The 17,105-nt window shown below is 35.7% G+C and overlaps 1 protein-coding gene across 6 annotated transcripts in view; it reads left to right on the top strand.

The window, feature by feature from the left end:
• The first annotated feature begins 1,048 nt into the window (after window positions 1-1,048).
• The window catches only part of LOC129567456 (nuclear factor of activated T-cells 5-like), a 33,760-nt gene continuing 17,703 nt past the window's right edge, over window positions 1,049-17,105 (top strand). For 2 of the 6 annotated variants that reach the window (XM_055444334.1, XM_055444330.1), the window contains exons 1-2: window positions 4,418-4,573; window positions 4,633-15,192. In XM_055444334.1, coding sequence (XP_055300309.1) covers window positions 15,006-15,192 — 187 coding nt within the window. In that variant the 5' untranslated portion in view covers window positions 4,418-4,573; window positions 4,633-15,005. Of the gene's footprint in view, window positions 2,699-4,028; window positions 4,234-4,412; window positions 4,574-4,632; window positions 15,193-17,105 lie in introns of those variants that run through there. The other 4 variants (XM_055444331.1, XM_055444333.1, XM_055444336.1 and 1 more) reach the window with 4 other exon arrangements.

Genomic DNA, 17,105 nt, shown 5'->3' with positions numbered 1-17,105 from the left:
AATGATTCAATGATTACTATTATTTTTTCAAAAAAAACTAAATCTTGTTATGAAAAATTCGAATTCGAACATTCTCGATATTGTACTAGAATAGTGTTTGACAGGCGGTCGCCGCACATGTAGCCGAATACACACAAATACGAGCAAAGAAGACGTCATTCGCCATGCGAGACGTATATCAATATGAAAAAAGAGGAAAAAAATAAATTAAAACGCACATACGAGAATCGAATACATCTGAATCTGGTTAAACACACATATACATTGTGAACATGAGGTACGATTGACACAGTGACAAAAGAAGAGTTACATTCGTATTTCGCTTTCCAACAAAAATTCATTCTGTTCTTCTGTTTAATTTTCGAAACGTAAATCATTTCAACATTTTCGATTTGTTTATTTATTTAACACATTAAATGTGCATTAATTGTTTGTGACTAAATCATTAGGTGTGACATTCATTAAATGTGCGTGAAATGTGCATCGAAAACGACGAATAAAATTCGACAACAACAAAAATCTAGGCAAAACAAAATATTAAAGTGAAAGACACCGTTCTACCTATACGAACGAAAGGAGGAACAAAAAAAAGTCGCTTTGACTCGATTATAACAAAACGTATTGTATAAATGAGTAATAATCATAGCCAATAAAGGCGAATGAAGCGTATGAAGAGGGAGACAAGTGGATACACACAAAATACATGCAATTTAGCTGCTGCTGTTATTACAAAATTCTTGTTGTTGCTTACGAACATCCGAACAACGACAAATACACGACGAACAAAAAAAAAAGAGTACGTCAAAACTAGCAGAACTGAACAAACAAGCTTGTTGTTTTTTATTTCGCTCTCTCACTGTGTGTTGATAAATTAACATTGTCGATACATATAGCCAGAGCAGTGAAGTGAAATCGAAGATTGAGCTGGCGGTGCGATAGACAGAGACATCGTTATACTTGTTTCACATATTGTTTTATGTGATACGAAGAGTCAAGCCGATTCGCATTTTCTGTGATTGAATAATTCGCCAGTGTGCTACGCTGAATTGTTCAAGAGTAAGAGAAACGAAATATATATTGGTTCATTTTGGTGTGGTGACATTTTGCTGTCGCACATTTTTTTGACCGTGTTTATTTTTTGTTTAGATAATAAGTGATTGTGATTTGGGACACACACACAGCAAACTCTTGAATAAAAACAGAAAACAACAATTAATCACCTGATTTTTGCGTGTAATTTTCTTCTTCGAAAAAATTCAATTTTTTAAGTTTAATTTTTCTGTGAATAAAGTGTTGTTTATTGCTTTTAATCGCGAAACAGTTCGTTTCTTCATTTTGTGTTAAGGAAATAAACAAAGAAAACCCGCACACACGAAACGAAATCAAAGGAAGAAATTAGTTTTTAACACATCTAACGTCATCCTGAGTTGAAGTTATTTTTTCTTTCTTCGCAACAACAGCCACAACCGAAAGAAGAAATACGGTGATAAACGAATCGAGTGAAAAAGAGAGAACAAGCGGATATATTATACGCACGCGAAAAAAAAAATCATCACAATTATTATACAGTCATTGAGCAATTTAGCAAAGCGACCGAAGCGATTTCCATGCATATTGTGAATGAAAAAAAGAGAAAAAAACATAAAAAAATAAAGTGTGTGCGTCAGTGTGTGTGCGCGCGCGACTAAATCAATTTTAAAGCCTCAATTTTAGTAAGACAGTCAGTCCCACAATTCGTGCCGATCTTATTAATTTCGTTAACGCATTCAATAAAGAAAGAAAGAAAAAAAAACTAGCCAACAATTGCAATAAAAAGGAAGAGGCGAAAAAAACAACAACCATACACAACACACATTGAGTTCGTATGTTTGGCCGAAATCGTAGAACGATCGGCATTATATATCGTTGCCTATAGGCCAGTCATCGTTGTTGATGAATTGTGTGCGCTTCGGCGCTGACGTCGTCGCCGCCTGTGTTTATTTATTTATTAATGTGTAATTTTGTAGTTCGCTGTTGCTGCTGTCGTTGTTGTTCTTATTGCTATACATTTTCTGTCGTTTCGCTATTTGTAAACGGACCCAAAAGTGAACTTTAAACGCACATCGCTGCCACGAAGCTAGACATCATTCTAGCGGAATGTTCTATTTGAATGTGGGGTTTTTCTCATCATCAACAAAACTCAAGCCCGATATGACAAATCAATTGAATTGATCGGAACAACAACACGCCATTTTCCGCCAACAATAATAAAATCAACGAAACAACAAGACGAACAGAGTAAAAAATAACAACAATTTAACTGGACACGCGTAATTAAAGTGGTAAACATATATAGACTGGGAACAGAATTGAGTGTGAGTCGATGTGTAATGATATTGGAATTTATGGTGTTATCGGTGTCTTTACACTCGCTCAATTTGAACATATTTAAACGGTTCCGATTAAATTTTCAATTAAGTAATTAATCGGTATACAAGTGAGCCAGAGTGACACAAACACACACCATTCAAAATATAACCAACAGCTTGTCACTCTCTCGCAAAACAAACTGCATCGATGCGGTCGGAGCGATTATCATCTGGCGACGGTCGAACACAGAACAACGCAACACACACTACAATCGACAATAAAATGTTATTGAAGTGTTCCAATTTAGAGCCCGGCAAAGGCAAAGGAAAATTGACCAGAGCTTCAACAGGTAAGGAAAATCTCGTTTTTTTTCTTTTCAACACTGTTTTTCCTCCCCAACATCATTTCTTGTTTCAACTTGTTTCGATATGCTCGATTAAAATTGGATTTTATTATTCATCATAAGTCGGAAGAGAGAGAGAGAGAGAGAGAGAGAGAGAGAGTCGGAACGGAACGGAATGAAACGTTACGGCTAAAAATAAATATGCGATTTAAGTGAAAAGGCATCGAGCATATATATATATACACGGGCGGCTAGTAGCCGAGTAAAGTAAGTAAGTCATAACGCACACACGCCGTATTCAATAAAGAAGAACTATCGCTCAAGCAGCCACATGGCATTGTCAGTTGCGTCGGCTTTGCAATTGTGTACAAACTTAGAGGAAACAGCAGCGCTACCATCCATTCACCTTGTTTGCGTGTTGTTTTTCTTTTTATTTTGTTCGTTGCTCTCTCTTTTGCTCTCTTCAGTTTTGTTATTATCGCTATTCGTTTGAAACAAATCATACAGTGATCTGACAAAGTGAATCAGAGAAGAAGCGAAAATAAATGCGCGTGCAATGTAAATTCGTGTGGAATGGACGAAATAAAGAGGCTGCCGAACGAAACAAAACGAATGTTCGCTCGATGAGATCGACTGCACACACAGAGAGCGAGATGGCGAGAGAACGAAACGATTCATTGTAAAGGCAAAAATTAGAATAATCGGTTCATCAGCAGAGATATTTTATTGCGTCGTCGCTATTTTCTATGTATAGAAAGAGTAGCAGAAGAAGTAGTCAGAGAGTGAGTCGGTTCGTTCGTTCGTTCTTTCGTTCGTGGATATGGCTCACGAATAGATTCGTGTCGGCTGTTTCGTTTTCGGGCATGCGTATGCGCTTCACATGGACACACTTGGATGGATTTTGAGCTAGTATGGGCATTTGCGTCACGCATTTCGATCAAATGGTCATACGTGTTTTGATCAAAATCATTCTCTTCTCTTCATCTAGCCTATTGCTTACTCGTTCACTCGTTCGCTCATCGGCGCGTTCACTTCAAGTCTAGCCAATCAAGTCACACAATTCGCAACGTACGTTTTTTTTTGCACATACAACAGTCAAATAACAACTGTTGCTTCGTGCTACACTTGCAAAATATTACCATCGTTGTGTCTAGTAAGTGAAGCGAGTAAAATTTGTTAGTTATGTAAGCTAGAATTTATCGATTAAAAGGTGGCTCATGCACGAGCAAATCGCATGATTATTATCAAACATGAATTACCGCCCATACAATGCGATTTCCTTTAAATTAGCTCTGATAAAAATGGAATCAAATACACTTTTTCTATTATTGTTTAGGTCTATTATCGCTACTTCAACAGCAAAATCTACACATGCAAAAATCGGAATTAGATTAGCGAAGCAGAAATCTGGAATGGCTAAACAAACCCGTTTATTTATTTTTTCGTTGTCCTCTTCACACCTATCACCTTATTTAACACGACGATGAAACGGCTACGGGTCATAAAAAGATTTAATCCGGATTTTGTGTCCTATATTTTATGTATGGTTTATACTTTTTTTTTTGGTTTGATAACAACTCTCCTGTTCCAAAAACACTCTGCCAAATCGAAATCAGGTTTATTTATCAATTTTGGGAAAAACAAAAAATGCGATATTCTTTTATGACTCCTCGTGTTGACTGATATGTTTTTATTTACGACTTTTTTTTTTTTGTAAAAGGAACGACTGAGATTTTTTCAAAATTTTGACGATGCTCCTCATGTACTACAGTGATATAGCTGATTTTATACCTCGTTGACGTGCTGGCAGTCATTAGTGCGAGTTGTATGTCACCGTCGAAATCTTTATTTTAAATCAAAATAATATTTGCCATTGTTCAGGTACACCGAATTTTAAATAGGTTTTTTGAAATTGTTTCCAAAATCTTTGACAATTTTAGTTCGGTAATGCGATAAGAAGAACATTCCAGAAAGTTTAACTATTATCTATTCGTCGTGCAGACGTAGAATCCCGAACACCACAATAAACATGAATAGATGAAATCGGACGACGACGACGACGACGGGCGGCAACGGTTGATATCGTGCATAAAACGTGATATGAACACAACATGTTCGGCAACACGTTTTCAATTTGGTTCCAATAATAATACGTATATCATATCCAGGAGTAGATAATACTACGAACTGAGATTGGTAATGGTAGAAAATGTCTTTTCTATTAGGCAATGCCGACCAACAACAAATGCACACAGGCCGATAAAAGTTCATAGAACTAAATAAACCAAACGAAGACGAAAAAAGAAAAAAGAAAAAATGAAAACTTAAAATGATTGATAACATTTTTTTATGGTTGATGTGTGTGTTTCGTCTTTTTTTCGTTCATTTCATTTGAGTCAGGTAACATAATCTTGTGTAGTAGAATAATTTTTTTTTATCATTTCGATAAAATTCTTCTGTTTACCTAAAAAATCAACACGTCAACATCACGCATTGTATTCGGGTCGATTGCGCTATCAATTCATGAAAAGCAGTAAGCAGCTCCTCCATTCAAATGGCTTATCGCCGATTGAAAATGTGACAAAATAAAAGCGATAACCAGAAAACATTCAAACTAAAATCGATCAAATCGTCAGACTCATGGGTAGTCAGTCACTTGAGAACCGCACAATAAAGAGAGATAGAGCAAAACGGCACAAGGCTGCCTTTTCTGCTTTGCATTTTGATCGATCGTTGACAAAAGCAATCACATCAACTTAGATTGTCGTGAACACTCACACACACACACACACACAACAAGTCGATCATTATCTTGTCTGTCATCATGTTTGCATTCGCAATTTATCCTTTCATTTAGAAAATGCTACAGATTCCCACTCGCCTATTATTCTCAGAAACTGTCCTATCGTAAACACTCCAAATTGTAACGTAAACTATTGATCATCCACTTTGCACGTCGATTTTCACAAAATTACTTCATAAATTCTCAACATGTTTATATATATTCAAAAGAGAATTTATTTGACTTTTATTTGATGTATCGCTTGATTAATAAAAAAAATCATTTAATAGTTTAGTTTTTACTCCAATCGAAAAAAATACACTAAATCCCCAATTGGGAAATTGAACTATCCAAATTGTAAACACCAAATTGTAACATAGAACTCAAAAACTTATGACGAAACTTTGTGAAACGTCAAAATTTGAACACGCGCAAATCCTTAGCCTTTCACGTTATTGTTTCCAAATTTGATTTAATTTCAATTTTGGATTGCTTTTAGATATTTTTTAAAAATATTTATTATTTTAAATTATTTTTGCGAACAAAAATAAACACATTGCGAACTGTCACATCGGTCAACACTAACATAACCATAGAACTTTCAATCAAAGTTCGGTTTGACAGCAGCTTTGTATGTTATCATTCGGAAAGAATAAGTTACAATTGATACATCATGAAATTCATCTAAAAAAAATATTTTGTCGAAATATATTGCAAAAAAAGAGTAATGCATTAAATTTTAGAAACATTTCACAGTAAAAATGCATGAAAACATTGAATACTTTGTACAGTATTTGCTGAAAACAACGATGATTTCGGAAGCATAATACTATAACATAGTTCAACTTTTCCTATCAAAAACGGTGAAAATTTAGATGCTGTTTTCAAAATGGATAAATGAATTTCGACAAAAATATTTTCTGTGTTTGATTATTCTGCATAGGCTGATTTTTTCGTGCTCTTTCCGAATATGTATAATGTGCCACATTTAAAATTCGTATCCAAGTTCAAATCGTGTTTTTTTCCAAATAGTTTACAATTTGGACTATGTTACAATTAGGATTGTTTACGATATGTCATTCATTTTGAATCGTCTAGAACATTACATTTTATTTTCAAATGTCTATACTATAGTTTCGGTTGAACATGTTGACTTTATCAATTTTCGACCAGTTTTTGTTGTGACGACTCAGAAAAAATATAACATTGGTACACGTGTCTCACTCTTCGATGTGTGTCCGTTTCTTACTGTCTTTTGAAAAAAAGAAAATCAGACGATCGATTGAAACCACGAGGCCCAAATGGATTGAAATGAAGACAAAAAAAATACCATTCGACATTGGATGGTTAACGCCTTGCGTTGAGTTGTGGACATTGTCTGAAATATTCATATTTGTCTTTATCATAGGTCATAGTCAATGAGCATGTGTATGTGTATCGTTGCTGCTGTTGCGTTTTACCCCATTCCGGTGTGTTTCGTTGATATTGTGTGTTCATAATAATCGATGTTTAGTTGGATGTGTTCATAGTAAATAAACGGATTATCTTTTACACTGTCAAACAATTATCAGTTTGCCCTTAGGACTTTCACAACCCATATGAAAGTGTAAAGGTGAGGTTGGTTGTGTATACGTACAGGCTGTGTGCAACATGTGCATTCAAACTTCGGCTGTGTCACTTGATTGAACCAATTGAAATTCTCTGTCACATAAAACTATTAGAATTGCTCAACAGAACACAACAACAAAAATTAGGCGAATCAGCCGAGTACACGCGAAATCATACAAAAATATTGACTGTATGCAAACGGCGACCAAACCAAGACTTCGTCTGAAGTGCAAGCACCATATATAATCTTCATTGTGCTGTCCGTTGATTAGACGTTTAGAAACTCCATACTAAAGTCATAACCATTCATACTCCTGTTGTGCGACCAATTTTCGGCAACGGGTTGAAATTGAAAATGCTAAGCATCCACACAAAAGATTCATTTCAGCTCGGGAATTTGCATCAAACACAAAAAATGAGGGCATTTCTTTGAATTCCATTCGAATTTCCCCATCGTTTTTCGAACATTTGATAAAATGGTCACTCTCTCCGAAACGAATTCGAATTGTCGACACGAAAATGTTGTTGAACCCCGTTTCCTTTTGTAGGTCGTTGCATTCCCATTACATTTCGATTGAAAGTCAAACATTTTAGCTGGGTGAAGTCCGATAACGACGTGATAATTGTATGGAAATGAAACCGTTTGATTTGAAGAAATTTAAATTCAAACGAAATTTGTGAAAAACACACGGCACGCGAGATGATAGCGATGATGATGATGATGGGCTGTCAAGTGTGATGAGTTGCTATGATATGGTTGTGAACAACCGGTGCGTATCAATTCATCTACGATACGGTAGAATCATTGAATGTATTTTGCGTACAAACGATCAATGAAATTGGCAATTTGATATGCGCAACTATTAGAAGCCGAAAATGTATTTCCGATGCTTACCTTAAAATGGCGTAATTCACCCGTACTATTTTGTATATTGAAACAAGTGTGTGCGCATTTATTAATAGCACATGTAAATGGTTACTGTAGCTGTAACAAAATATTTTTGTTTTGTCGCAAAATGTTTGCGCATCATACCAAACTTTTTTAAATGACTTTCTTGTTCTCTGTCTCTAGTTGCCTCCGATTGACGCTGATTCACCCTGTTTGTTTTCATTCACTATCTCGATAGTTCGACCGTTTTTATGATTATTCAAATAGATTTATCAACGTTTTGTTATTTATGCGTCGAGCCATCCACAAGGCGAGAATATAGTCGTCGGTAAAATAAGTGCGCGCTCACAAAAATAAAAAAGACATGCAGAAAATAGATTCAACGGGTCGAACGTTCAATTGCATGTGCTCTCGAGAGAGATCTCTCGGTGTTTTTGTTTATTTTTATTCGAAAATAATTAGCATGTGCGAGTTTGAGTTTTCAGATCAAGCATTTTGTCACCCGTAGCGCGCTGGTTATCATCAAGTGCTTTCTCGGCCGATGGTGAACTTCTTTTTCTCTCTCTATGCTGATGCTGTTAATCTTCTCACTGTACCAAAACAATTTAAATAAAATTTTAATGTCGCAACACAGAAAATGAATCGACTTAAATCCAGCACATTGAATACACAACGCCTTATCACGAACACTGCCGCCGTCGTTGTCACTGATGCTCTGTATACATGTCTGTTTTCAAATCGGTCATTGTGCGTATCGATTCACTAGAACAATGCGTGATGTCTGATTGCTGTGATTCTTACCATATTTCCTTTTTTGTTATGTTTGCTGATCTTTCCACGAGCTTTAATGTTCCTTCTCGAGCATTTGTTTATGATTTTCAAGTGTATTATGATTCAATTAGACGGAAGACAAGAAGCAGAATAAAAGAGCGCACATACAAAGAGCAACAGATCCATTTGCCATTTGAACTGTGCGTTGATACTGCAGTGCGAAGCATTTCGTTGACCCCAAAGTTCATGTTTGTAGCACAACTGAGCACAAATTGTGTTCTATTTACAGTCCAATGAACACATCACAATATTCGGACCGACTATAAATCTTGGGGTGAACAGTCGTCGCTGTGAATAAGAAAAGAACAAGAGAGGCAAAAGAAAACGGGCATTAATTGAAGTTTTTCTTTGTTCGGTCTTTGATTATAGCTGACACGAGCTAGTTGATAAAATGCAAGTCTGACCCTTTTATATTTGCAAGCTCATTATGAGTCGAATGCACCAAATCAAAATGGAATTAATTATTTTAAATTAATTCTCTTCATTTTCTAAGATTTTTTCTCGCCTTTTTCATCCATATCAAGGAGGAAGTTTCAATGTAATCACAATTATTTGATTCGTTGCTCAAAACCGTTTATTGTTTTTCGTATCTTATCTAAGAGGACTGTAAATGAGTATGGTGCCGTGTACTGTACATAATCTGTAACGTATTTTTAAGTCGAAACGATTAACAAGTTGAGTTGACGAAGAAAAGAAAAAATGAAATGCATTAAGCGACATTTACAATATGATTTGATATTAAAAAAAATCATCATTCCGTTGAGACACTTTATTTTTATACTTTGTTATGAAGTTAGACTAAATATACCGTTGGAATCTAGACAATGTTTTTCTTGTCTGCGATACGTGCAAAGAAATGTGTAAGGATTTCAACGGCTCGAAATCAAGCGTATGAATCAATAAATTACTAGAATGAACTGATTAATAAGACGGCAATACATATACATCAATATGACTTTGAGCACAGTGTTTCACCCGCAAACAACATGCCATTATGCGTCTTCAATTAGAAAAATAAACGATATTTGCTTTTTTTTTGTTTGAAATGCGCTTCTGTCTCTCGCTCTCTGTAATATATTATAGTGAAATGACATTCATTTCGACATGTTTGTTTGCCAGACAATTATTTGCCTAAACATAGTATGACGATGTAATGAAGTGAATCAAGGATTTCACATTGCAGCTCATTCTCCCACTCTCTGTCTCTCCTCCTGTGTCTTATCAGTTTGACTATTTTAGATTTCACAAAAGCGACATCATTTCAACAGCAACAACAAAAAAGAACTCTCTATTTCTATCATCCATTCCAGCGTTTGCTAATGAAAATGTGTAAACATGAACAAATCAACCGTATTACGACTTCAATTTTACAATCGGGTATTATAATTCACAGGGATGTGACCAACCAACCAAAGCTTGTCCGTCTCTTTATATATTGAAATATTCATCGATGATACTCCACTTTATGCATACATCCTTCAAAATAGAAAAAAAATCAATCAATTGTAAGTAATTATCCTTTTTGGTTAAAAATGAACGAAAATTTGATATTTCTTAGAAAAGACGCGCGTAAATTTTTCAATCATAACTTCTCTAGTGAATCAAATGAATAAATAAAATCTGAACAAAAATATTGGTTCGTTGAATCTCCTGGCTTCAAAATGACAATGAGTAAACACAAGAAATCAGTGCGTTATCGTTGCCATGAACACGAATCGCACACATCGAAACGTCAATTCAGTTATGTAATATTTATCGTTTTGTGACTTCATGTCGCAATCGACACTATTTTCTTTTTCCTAGATGATATGAGTTGAAGTTTGATCCCAAGAACCGAACGAAAGAGAGAAAATTTACATGGATACTTTTGAAATTCAAATCAATTCATCTATGGATAAATTAAATTCAAATATCGCACACGATGTTATGAAAACGACCAATCTTTTAACTATGTCCCCTGCGATTCCAATCTCTGTGAAAATTCATTATTGATTCGGTCATAAAAAAGGGCTTTTGATACACATGAGAGAGAGAGAGAGACATCGGAGTATCGGATAATAATTCGAAAATTCTTGCAATATTCTAAATTAATCAATCCTCTAACACCGCATGTGGCGTCTACACGTGAAATGGATTAAAGTGTCACACAGAGAACGAGAATAAATCATAGTTTTGTCTACGCAACCGACAACGAGATCAGATGTTTTAAAAATTTCGGAATAGATTATTATTTATACACAACTATTAGCATGATTTAAATGCCGACTTCGATTCTTCAGCATCTGTGTGTTTATTTTAATTGTTTGAATATATTTCGCCGGTTTTACTAGCTCACAGATATTTATCGAATGGCATTTAAACGGAGTTTGGCTTCTTGAAGAATAAATACTATCGTTAAAGCTATCGTAAAATCCTATCTCTTAATAAGAGTCTCTTATCATTCGGTGTGTTGCATGGATACCAAAAACAAACCACGCACACAAAATTAATGACATGTAATCTGGTTTAGGCGTGACAAGCAATAATTCATGTCAATCGGAGCCACTGTTCGTTTCGGCCAATCATCATTTTCAATCTAATTTCTCTTTTGTTGAATAAATCATGTACAAAAATCAAAGTTTCTTTCTCTCGCTCTGTTCTTAAAGGAAACACAAACAAACCATTCAAATAGACAGCCCGAGAAATAAACATTTAGATTATTGTATTTGTTTTCGTCAACTTTGACCGTTTAATGTCATAGGGCAATGTAATGTGAACTGATGATAATTTCCGAAAAATGAAACCCAATTTTGTTTCTCGCTGTGTTTTTGTTTTGATTTTCCGTTTTGTTTCGTTCCTTTTGTACACGGTACCGTTGCGGTGCGAGTCTCAAGGTTACTCAAGAAGAAATGATTTCCTCTGGTTGTACCAACTTGTTGCTCGCTGTATGTTTCTTTTACGTATAAACACGCTTTGACGTCGTCTACCCTTTCCTCCAACAAATACCACTGCATGGCAATGGTATTATTGTCATGCGTATTTTTCAATATTCTCTCTCTTTCAATCCGAAATGAAATTCATTTTCCAAATTCCTTACGCAAATGGTATAAATTCAATTATGCTTCAGATCATTTTAAGAATTATGTTGGATTGAGCCCAGTGGCTTTGGTTTGTTTTCTGGAGCGTATAAATTTAGATATTTTACAAGCTGTTGCGAAGCTATGCTATGGATACTTCAATTAGTCGAGTGTTTCATTCGTTCGAATTTTTGTTTCGTGCACAAAATAAACAAAACTTTGCCAATGCAAATATTTCTGTTGGTTCCACAGCTTTTCGCGAACGTCACAACAAAATTCCAAATATATACACAAAGAATCGAAGCGGAGAGAACCGAAAAATTAATCGATTCTTTTAGAAGAAGGAAAAAAAGTATTTCTGGCAACAAATTGTGAATTTTTTTCTCGAAAAGTTTTGATGATATAAAAAGCAACAAAATACAATGCAAACAAAATTATAAAATCATCATTACTGCTCCGTCACAGCTAACGCATAAAAGTCGATGTATGAAATCGTGCCGTTTACATGCTAATGTTCGACGAAACGGGTCTAAATACTGTCGAATCACAACAAAGACAGAGAGCAAATTCAGTGCGACAATTGGAGTTCGAAAATCACAACCGCACACACATGAGAAAGAGAGTGAGTGATAGAGTGGGACAGTGACAGAGACAAACGGAGAGAGTCATAGCATACGGAAAACAATAGAAAGAAACTCGAAGCTGATAAAATACAACATATTGTAAAGCGCACATCAGGAGTCTATAATGTCCGCATCGATTGGCGACAATGGATTGACGGACAACAGCAACAGCAACAGAAAATGAGTCAGAGAGGGAAATGCGTGTACTTGAAACTGCATGCACTGCGATTCAAGTAAAAATATCAATGTAGTTGTAGTTTCTTCACATGGTCACACAGAGACGACGACTACAGCGACAGCGACAGCAGCGAACGCACATCGCCTCCGATCGAGAAAGAGCAAACCCGGGCGATAGAAGACGATAAAGCTTTGTCTTCTCAGTATTGATACGGAGCTCTTGGCATTAACACGTTATTCCGCTGTACAAGCAAAACCATCGCGTATACACACATGGATGGAAATACTACGGCGTTGTAGGAGGGTCGAAGAGAGAGCGAGAAACGAGAAAAAGAAACGGAGAAATATCGCACAAAAAACGATAGACAGTCGAACTGCCACTACCGAAATGAAAAACTTAAGTGTTTTAATGGGTTTAATATCACTAAATTGACAGCACACAATTTAGTTATAAATTTTTGTTCTCATTGATCAGACCGTAGTAACAATTTTATGCCGACGGCCCAACATTGCTCACAACTCGAGAAAAAAAACGTATTCAACTCAAAATTCAATTCGTGATTACGTGGTGTGAAATGAAAAACATTGTTTTATTTTCTTGTCAACGTTTTTAGTTTCAAGTGACATTGCAGTTTATTTTTTCTCTCGGTCGAATAGTTGTTATTTTACGTTTCGTCCAAGTGATACGGCACACAGATTGAAGTAGCAGAGTGTATCCCCGTTCGCGCTGTTATAACCGTTTTGTGAGGACATTTAAATTGAAAGCTGTCGCGAGTGTGAAACCGATTCGTATTTTGATTCAAACCCATGATTCGTTGATTGAATCTAACAATTTAATGTACAGCAATTATTTGTGTCGTTGATATGTGCGCTTCTTCATAAACATCGTATACGCGCTCTCATCGTTATCGCCGCCGAGTAACGACGAATATAGAAGAGGAGATGTGTTGTTGTTGTTGTTGCTGCTGCTGTTGTCTTTCAGTTGTGTAATGTGAATGAATAAAAAAAAAAAATGAATATATGTTCGGTGTGGCATATCGCGCGCGTGTTATGAGGCCTCAAACCAAATATCCATATAAATTGAATGTATTAAAAACGAAAGAACAGTCCATATATACACAGTGTATTTTTTTTTTATTTCTACTTCAATCTCTCATAAGATTCACGCTGTCGTCGCCCAGTAAAACGAACCGCGTATCTATGTAGATATTTTTTGATGGGCACACAGTTTTTACGAGCGCCTCATTGATGATGAGATGATAATATTGCGAGATAATGTATGTTGTATACAACAACCGAAAAAAACACAAAATTTCGCTAGTCATTTTCAAATAAACAACACGTATGAGAAATGAAAATGTTTCTTCACTGACACTGACTCGGAACCAAATCAGCACAAATCGGCCAGTTTTTACGTGATTTTTTGTTTTCTACAATTGAAAACGTTCTACATTGAAAAAGTATGTAAATCAATTGAATAAAGTGAAAAAAAAACGATCGTCGATCGTCGCATTATACATAACAATAATTTTTGGGCCTGGTCCCGTATTAAACGGCACATGTGAACAAGTTGTAAATTAAACTGGCAAACAGTGACAGAAAAAAAAAAAACAAGAAAAAAACCGGATTTTTATCTATTGATTGGAAGTTCCAAATTCGATCTGGTGTATTCGATGTCGTTGCTCAGAAACTAAGTCGAAGGGCCAGAAATTATGTGGAACGAATGTGAGATTTTCTTTTCAAATCACACCGAACACAACACTGAACGAATGCATACAAAATTTCGAAAATATAAACAGTTTCAAGCGATTATTTCGTCGAAATGATTACGGTGCTAAGCTTTCGCTTGATTTGACACTATTGGTTCATTCAGCAAATACGTTTGTCTTCTCGTCAAATATTAATAGAAAGAAAACACAACAATTTGATAGAGGAAGATAAAAAAAAAACCAACGGAATTCAGCCATTTTCAGAATAACGTGAATCTCAAAATTCAGAAAAGAAAAACATAAAAATATGACAATACTTCCACCAAAGTTTAGTACGTAGTAGTGATTGATACAGCGCAACGTATTCGCGTTATAAAAGTGAGCGAGTGATAAAGGAAGAAAGTGCCCGAAAACAATAAGTCTTAAAATATATTTTTGGAAAATAAACAAAATTCTTTTGTGTCGTGCCATTTAGATGGATTGAGACAACACGTTGACCAAAATTCCGGCAGTTTAATAAATTATTGTGATCTTTGAGCGTTAATCATTCGGTTTAAGGACCGGCGACGAATCCAGAAATTTTTCAATTAGTGAAGTGTTAACGAGTCAAAGAAGAAAAAAAATCAGAAGACGCAAAAATGCGGGTCACTTATCCACAGTGGATGAATTTCGATGGCAGTCGTGCAGGTAGCGGCGGCGTTACAAATGGTGGCGTACGCCAGGGCAAAGGCAAGGGAAAAGGCAACTGGAATCATCATTATCAGCATTCACATCAACATTACAACTATAACAATGGATATCCGTCGTATCACAACCATAATCAAAGTAAATAGCTCTCAATTTGATAGGCGACATAAAAATATCATCTTTGTCGTTGTCGACTCGCTTTAAGTCACTTTTATATACCGTGTGACAATAACTTCACTCTTCGTAATGAAAATTAACACGACGAATCTTGAACAACTACACCGACAATATAGTCGCTTGAACACTTTCGAGATGCCACTTTTTTCGGGGTGCTAACAAATTAATTGTTTTAGATAAGAACTTCCATATTTCACACATCCAATTAAATCTCAACATTCTTGCCTAAGTTTTTTTTTGCGTTCAATCGTTTCGAATGATGATTGAAGAGTAGGTAATAGATGTCGACTGATACTGTCATTTTTCCACTGGTTTATGATTGTCCGACTTGATGATGAATGAAAATCATGTTGTCGATTTAAATTTGAAAAAAAAAAAAAAATTATTATCATTGGATCGAATTGTTTTCGTCCTTAAATGAAAACTGTTAACTTTCAATTTCTTCGACAGAACAATCGATCAAAGAGTCGCAGCGATCAAATTGAATGTGCCATTGTATTTATGAGCCACAACATTTCTTTCGCCTCAAAAACTTCACATTGAAAATGAACGCAAACAGTCTAACTAACAGAGGTGAATAACCGTTTGACAAAAAAAATCCACGATAAGACGTTTATGTGTTTTCATTGTGGTGGTACTTACGAATCACACACAAAAGAACTGTAATTGAAATGTTGATGGAACATTGCGTTACATTCAAACTGCATACACGATGAATACAGTTTCGAGAAGTCGAGCAATTTCGCTTGAATTTCATTTGAATCGATTCAACTCGACGGACGATACATCTCTTTTGCGATGCAAAAAATAAAGAAAAACATCCAACATTTTCAACGAATCGACGGCGTTGGCACAATGACTTGACTACATATTTAAATTGATTTTAATTTGGCAGCCAAAATGAATGTAACCAAAGCGACACACACTCGGTTTGAAATACATTTACATTTAAAATCAGAGCAAAAATCACAGTACTTGCGCGGCCACAGCGTATGTGTTTGTACATTTTGTGCAGCTCGATGTTTCGAGGACGTCAAATAAGGTGACAAAAATCGGTACCGAGTGCGAGACGCGAGAGACACAGAAAGAAACGTGATAAAGAAATTATCAGGGTGTAAATTGAAATTCTTAGAGCTTTACAAAATACAATAATTTTTTTTTTCTTGATCTCTGTTTGCTTTTCGCCGCTCTGATATCTATGGCTCTTCGACTGACTGTGTTGTTTGTGTTCATTGCGTATGGATTTTATTTTTGTTTATTGTTGACGACGATTGTGCAAATAGGTCTCTCTCTCTCTCTCTGTGTGTTTTTTTTTCATATCCTTTGTTACCAAAGCCGCAAAAAATGAGCGAAACAGACGAAGCAAAGCAGCAAAAACAGAAACTCGTCCGAAGTATTCGCGTTTCGCATCTGTTTGAATAAGTTGTGAGTTCAATACATATTTTCGCACGATACTGAACCACCTTAAATCGGTTCAAGCACTTAATCATATCGCGCTGTTATATATAATGAACCGCGAACGGCGCTTCGACTGTGTCTGTGTAGGCGCTATTCTCAACTACCTAGCAGTTGATATTTGGACGCAATATTTGTCAGTAACATATCGTAATAATATGGCAAGAAATTATGCTCTTTTTTACGACTGCACGAATTTCCGTCGAAAACCAATTTAGACGGGCAGATTAATCCAAGTAATTTGGTGTAAACAAAAGTTATCGCTATGGAAATGCTTCGCTAAGTAACGCTGGGTCTCTATCGAATTGAACAAAAGAGATGAATAACATAAATGGCATATTTAGATAGAAAAGAGTGGGAGAATCGTCATTGTTGTTGTTATGCGTAAATGCAATTGAATGGAGAAAGAGAACGTTTTG

Source organism: Sitodiplosis mosellana, unplaced genomic scaffold, assembly GCF_009176505.1.
Source record: "Sitodiplosis mosellana isolate CC-2019 unplaced genomic scaffold, AAFC_SMos_1.0 Smas_scaffold_11, whole genome shotgun sequence".
In the NCBI taxonomy this organism is placed as follows: Eukaryota; Metazoa; Arthropoda; class Insecta; order Diptera; family Cecidomyiidae; genus Sitodiplosis; species Sitodiplosis mosellana.
This window is presented reverse-complemented; position numbering and strand designations above follow the sequence as displayed.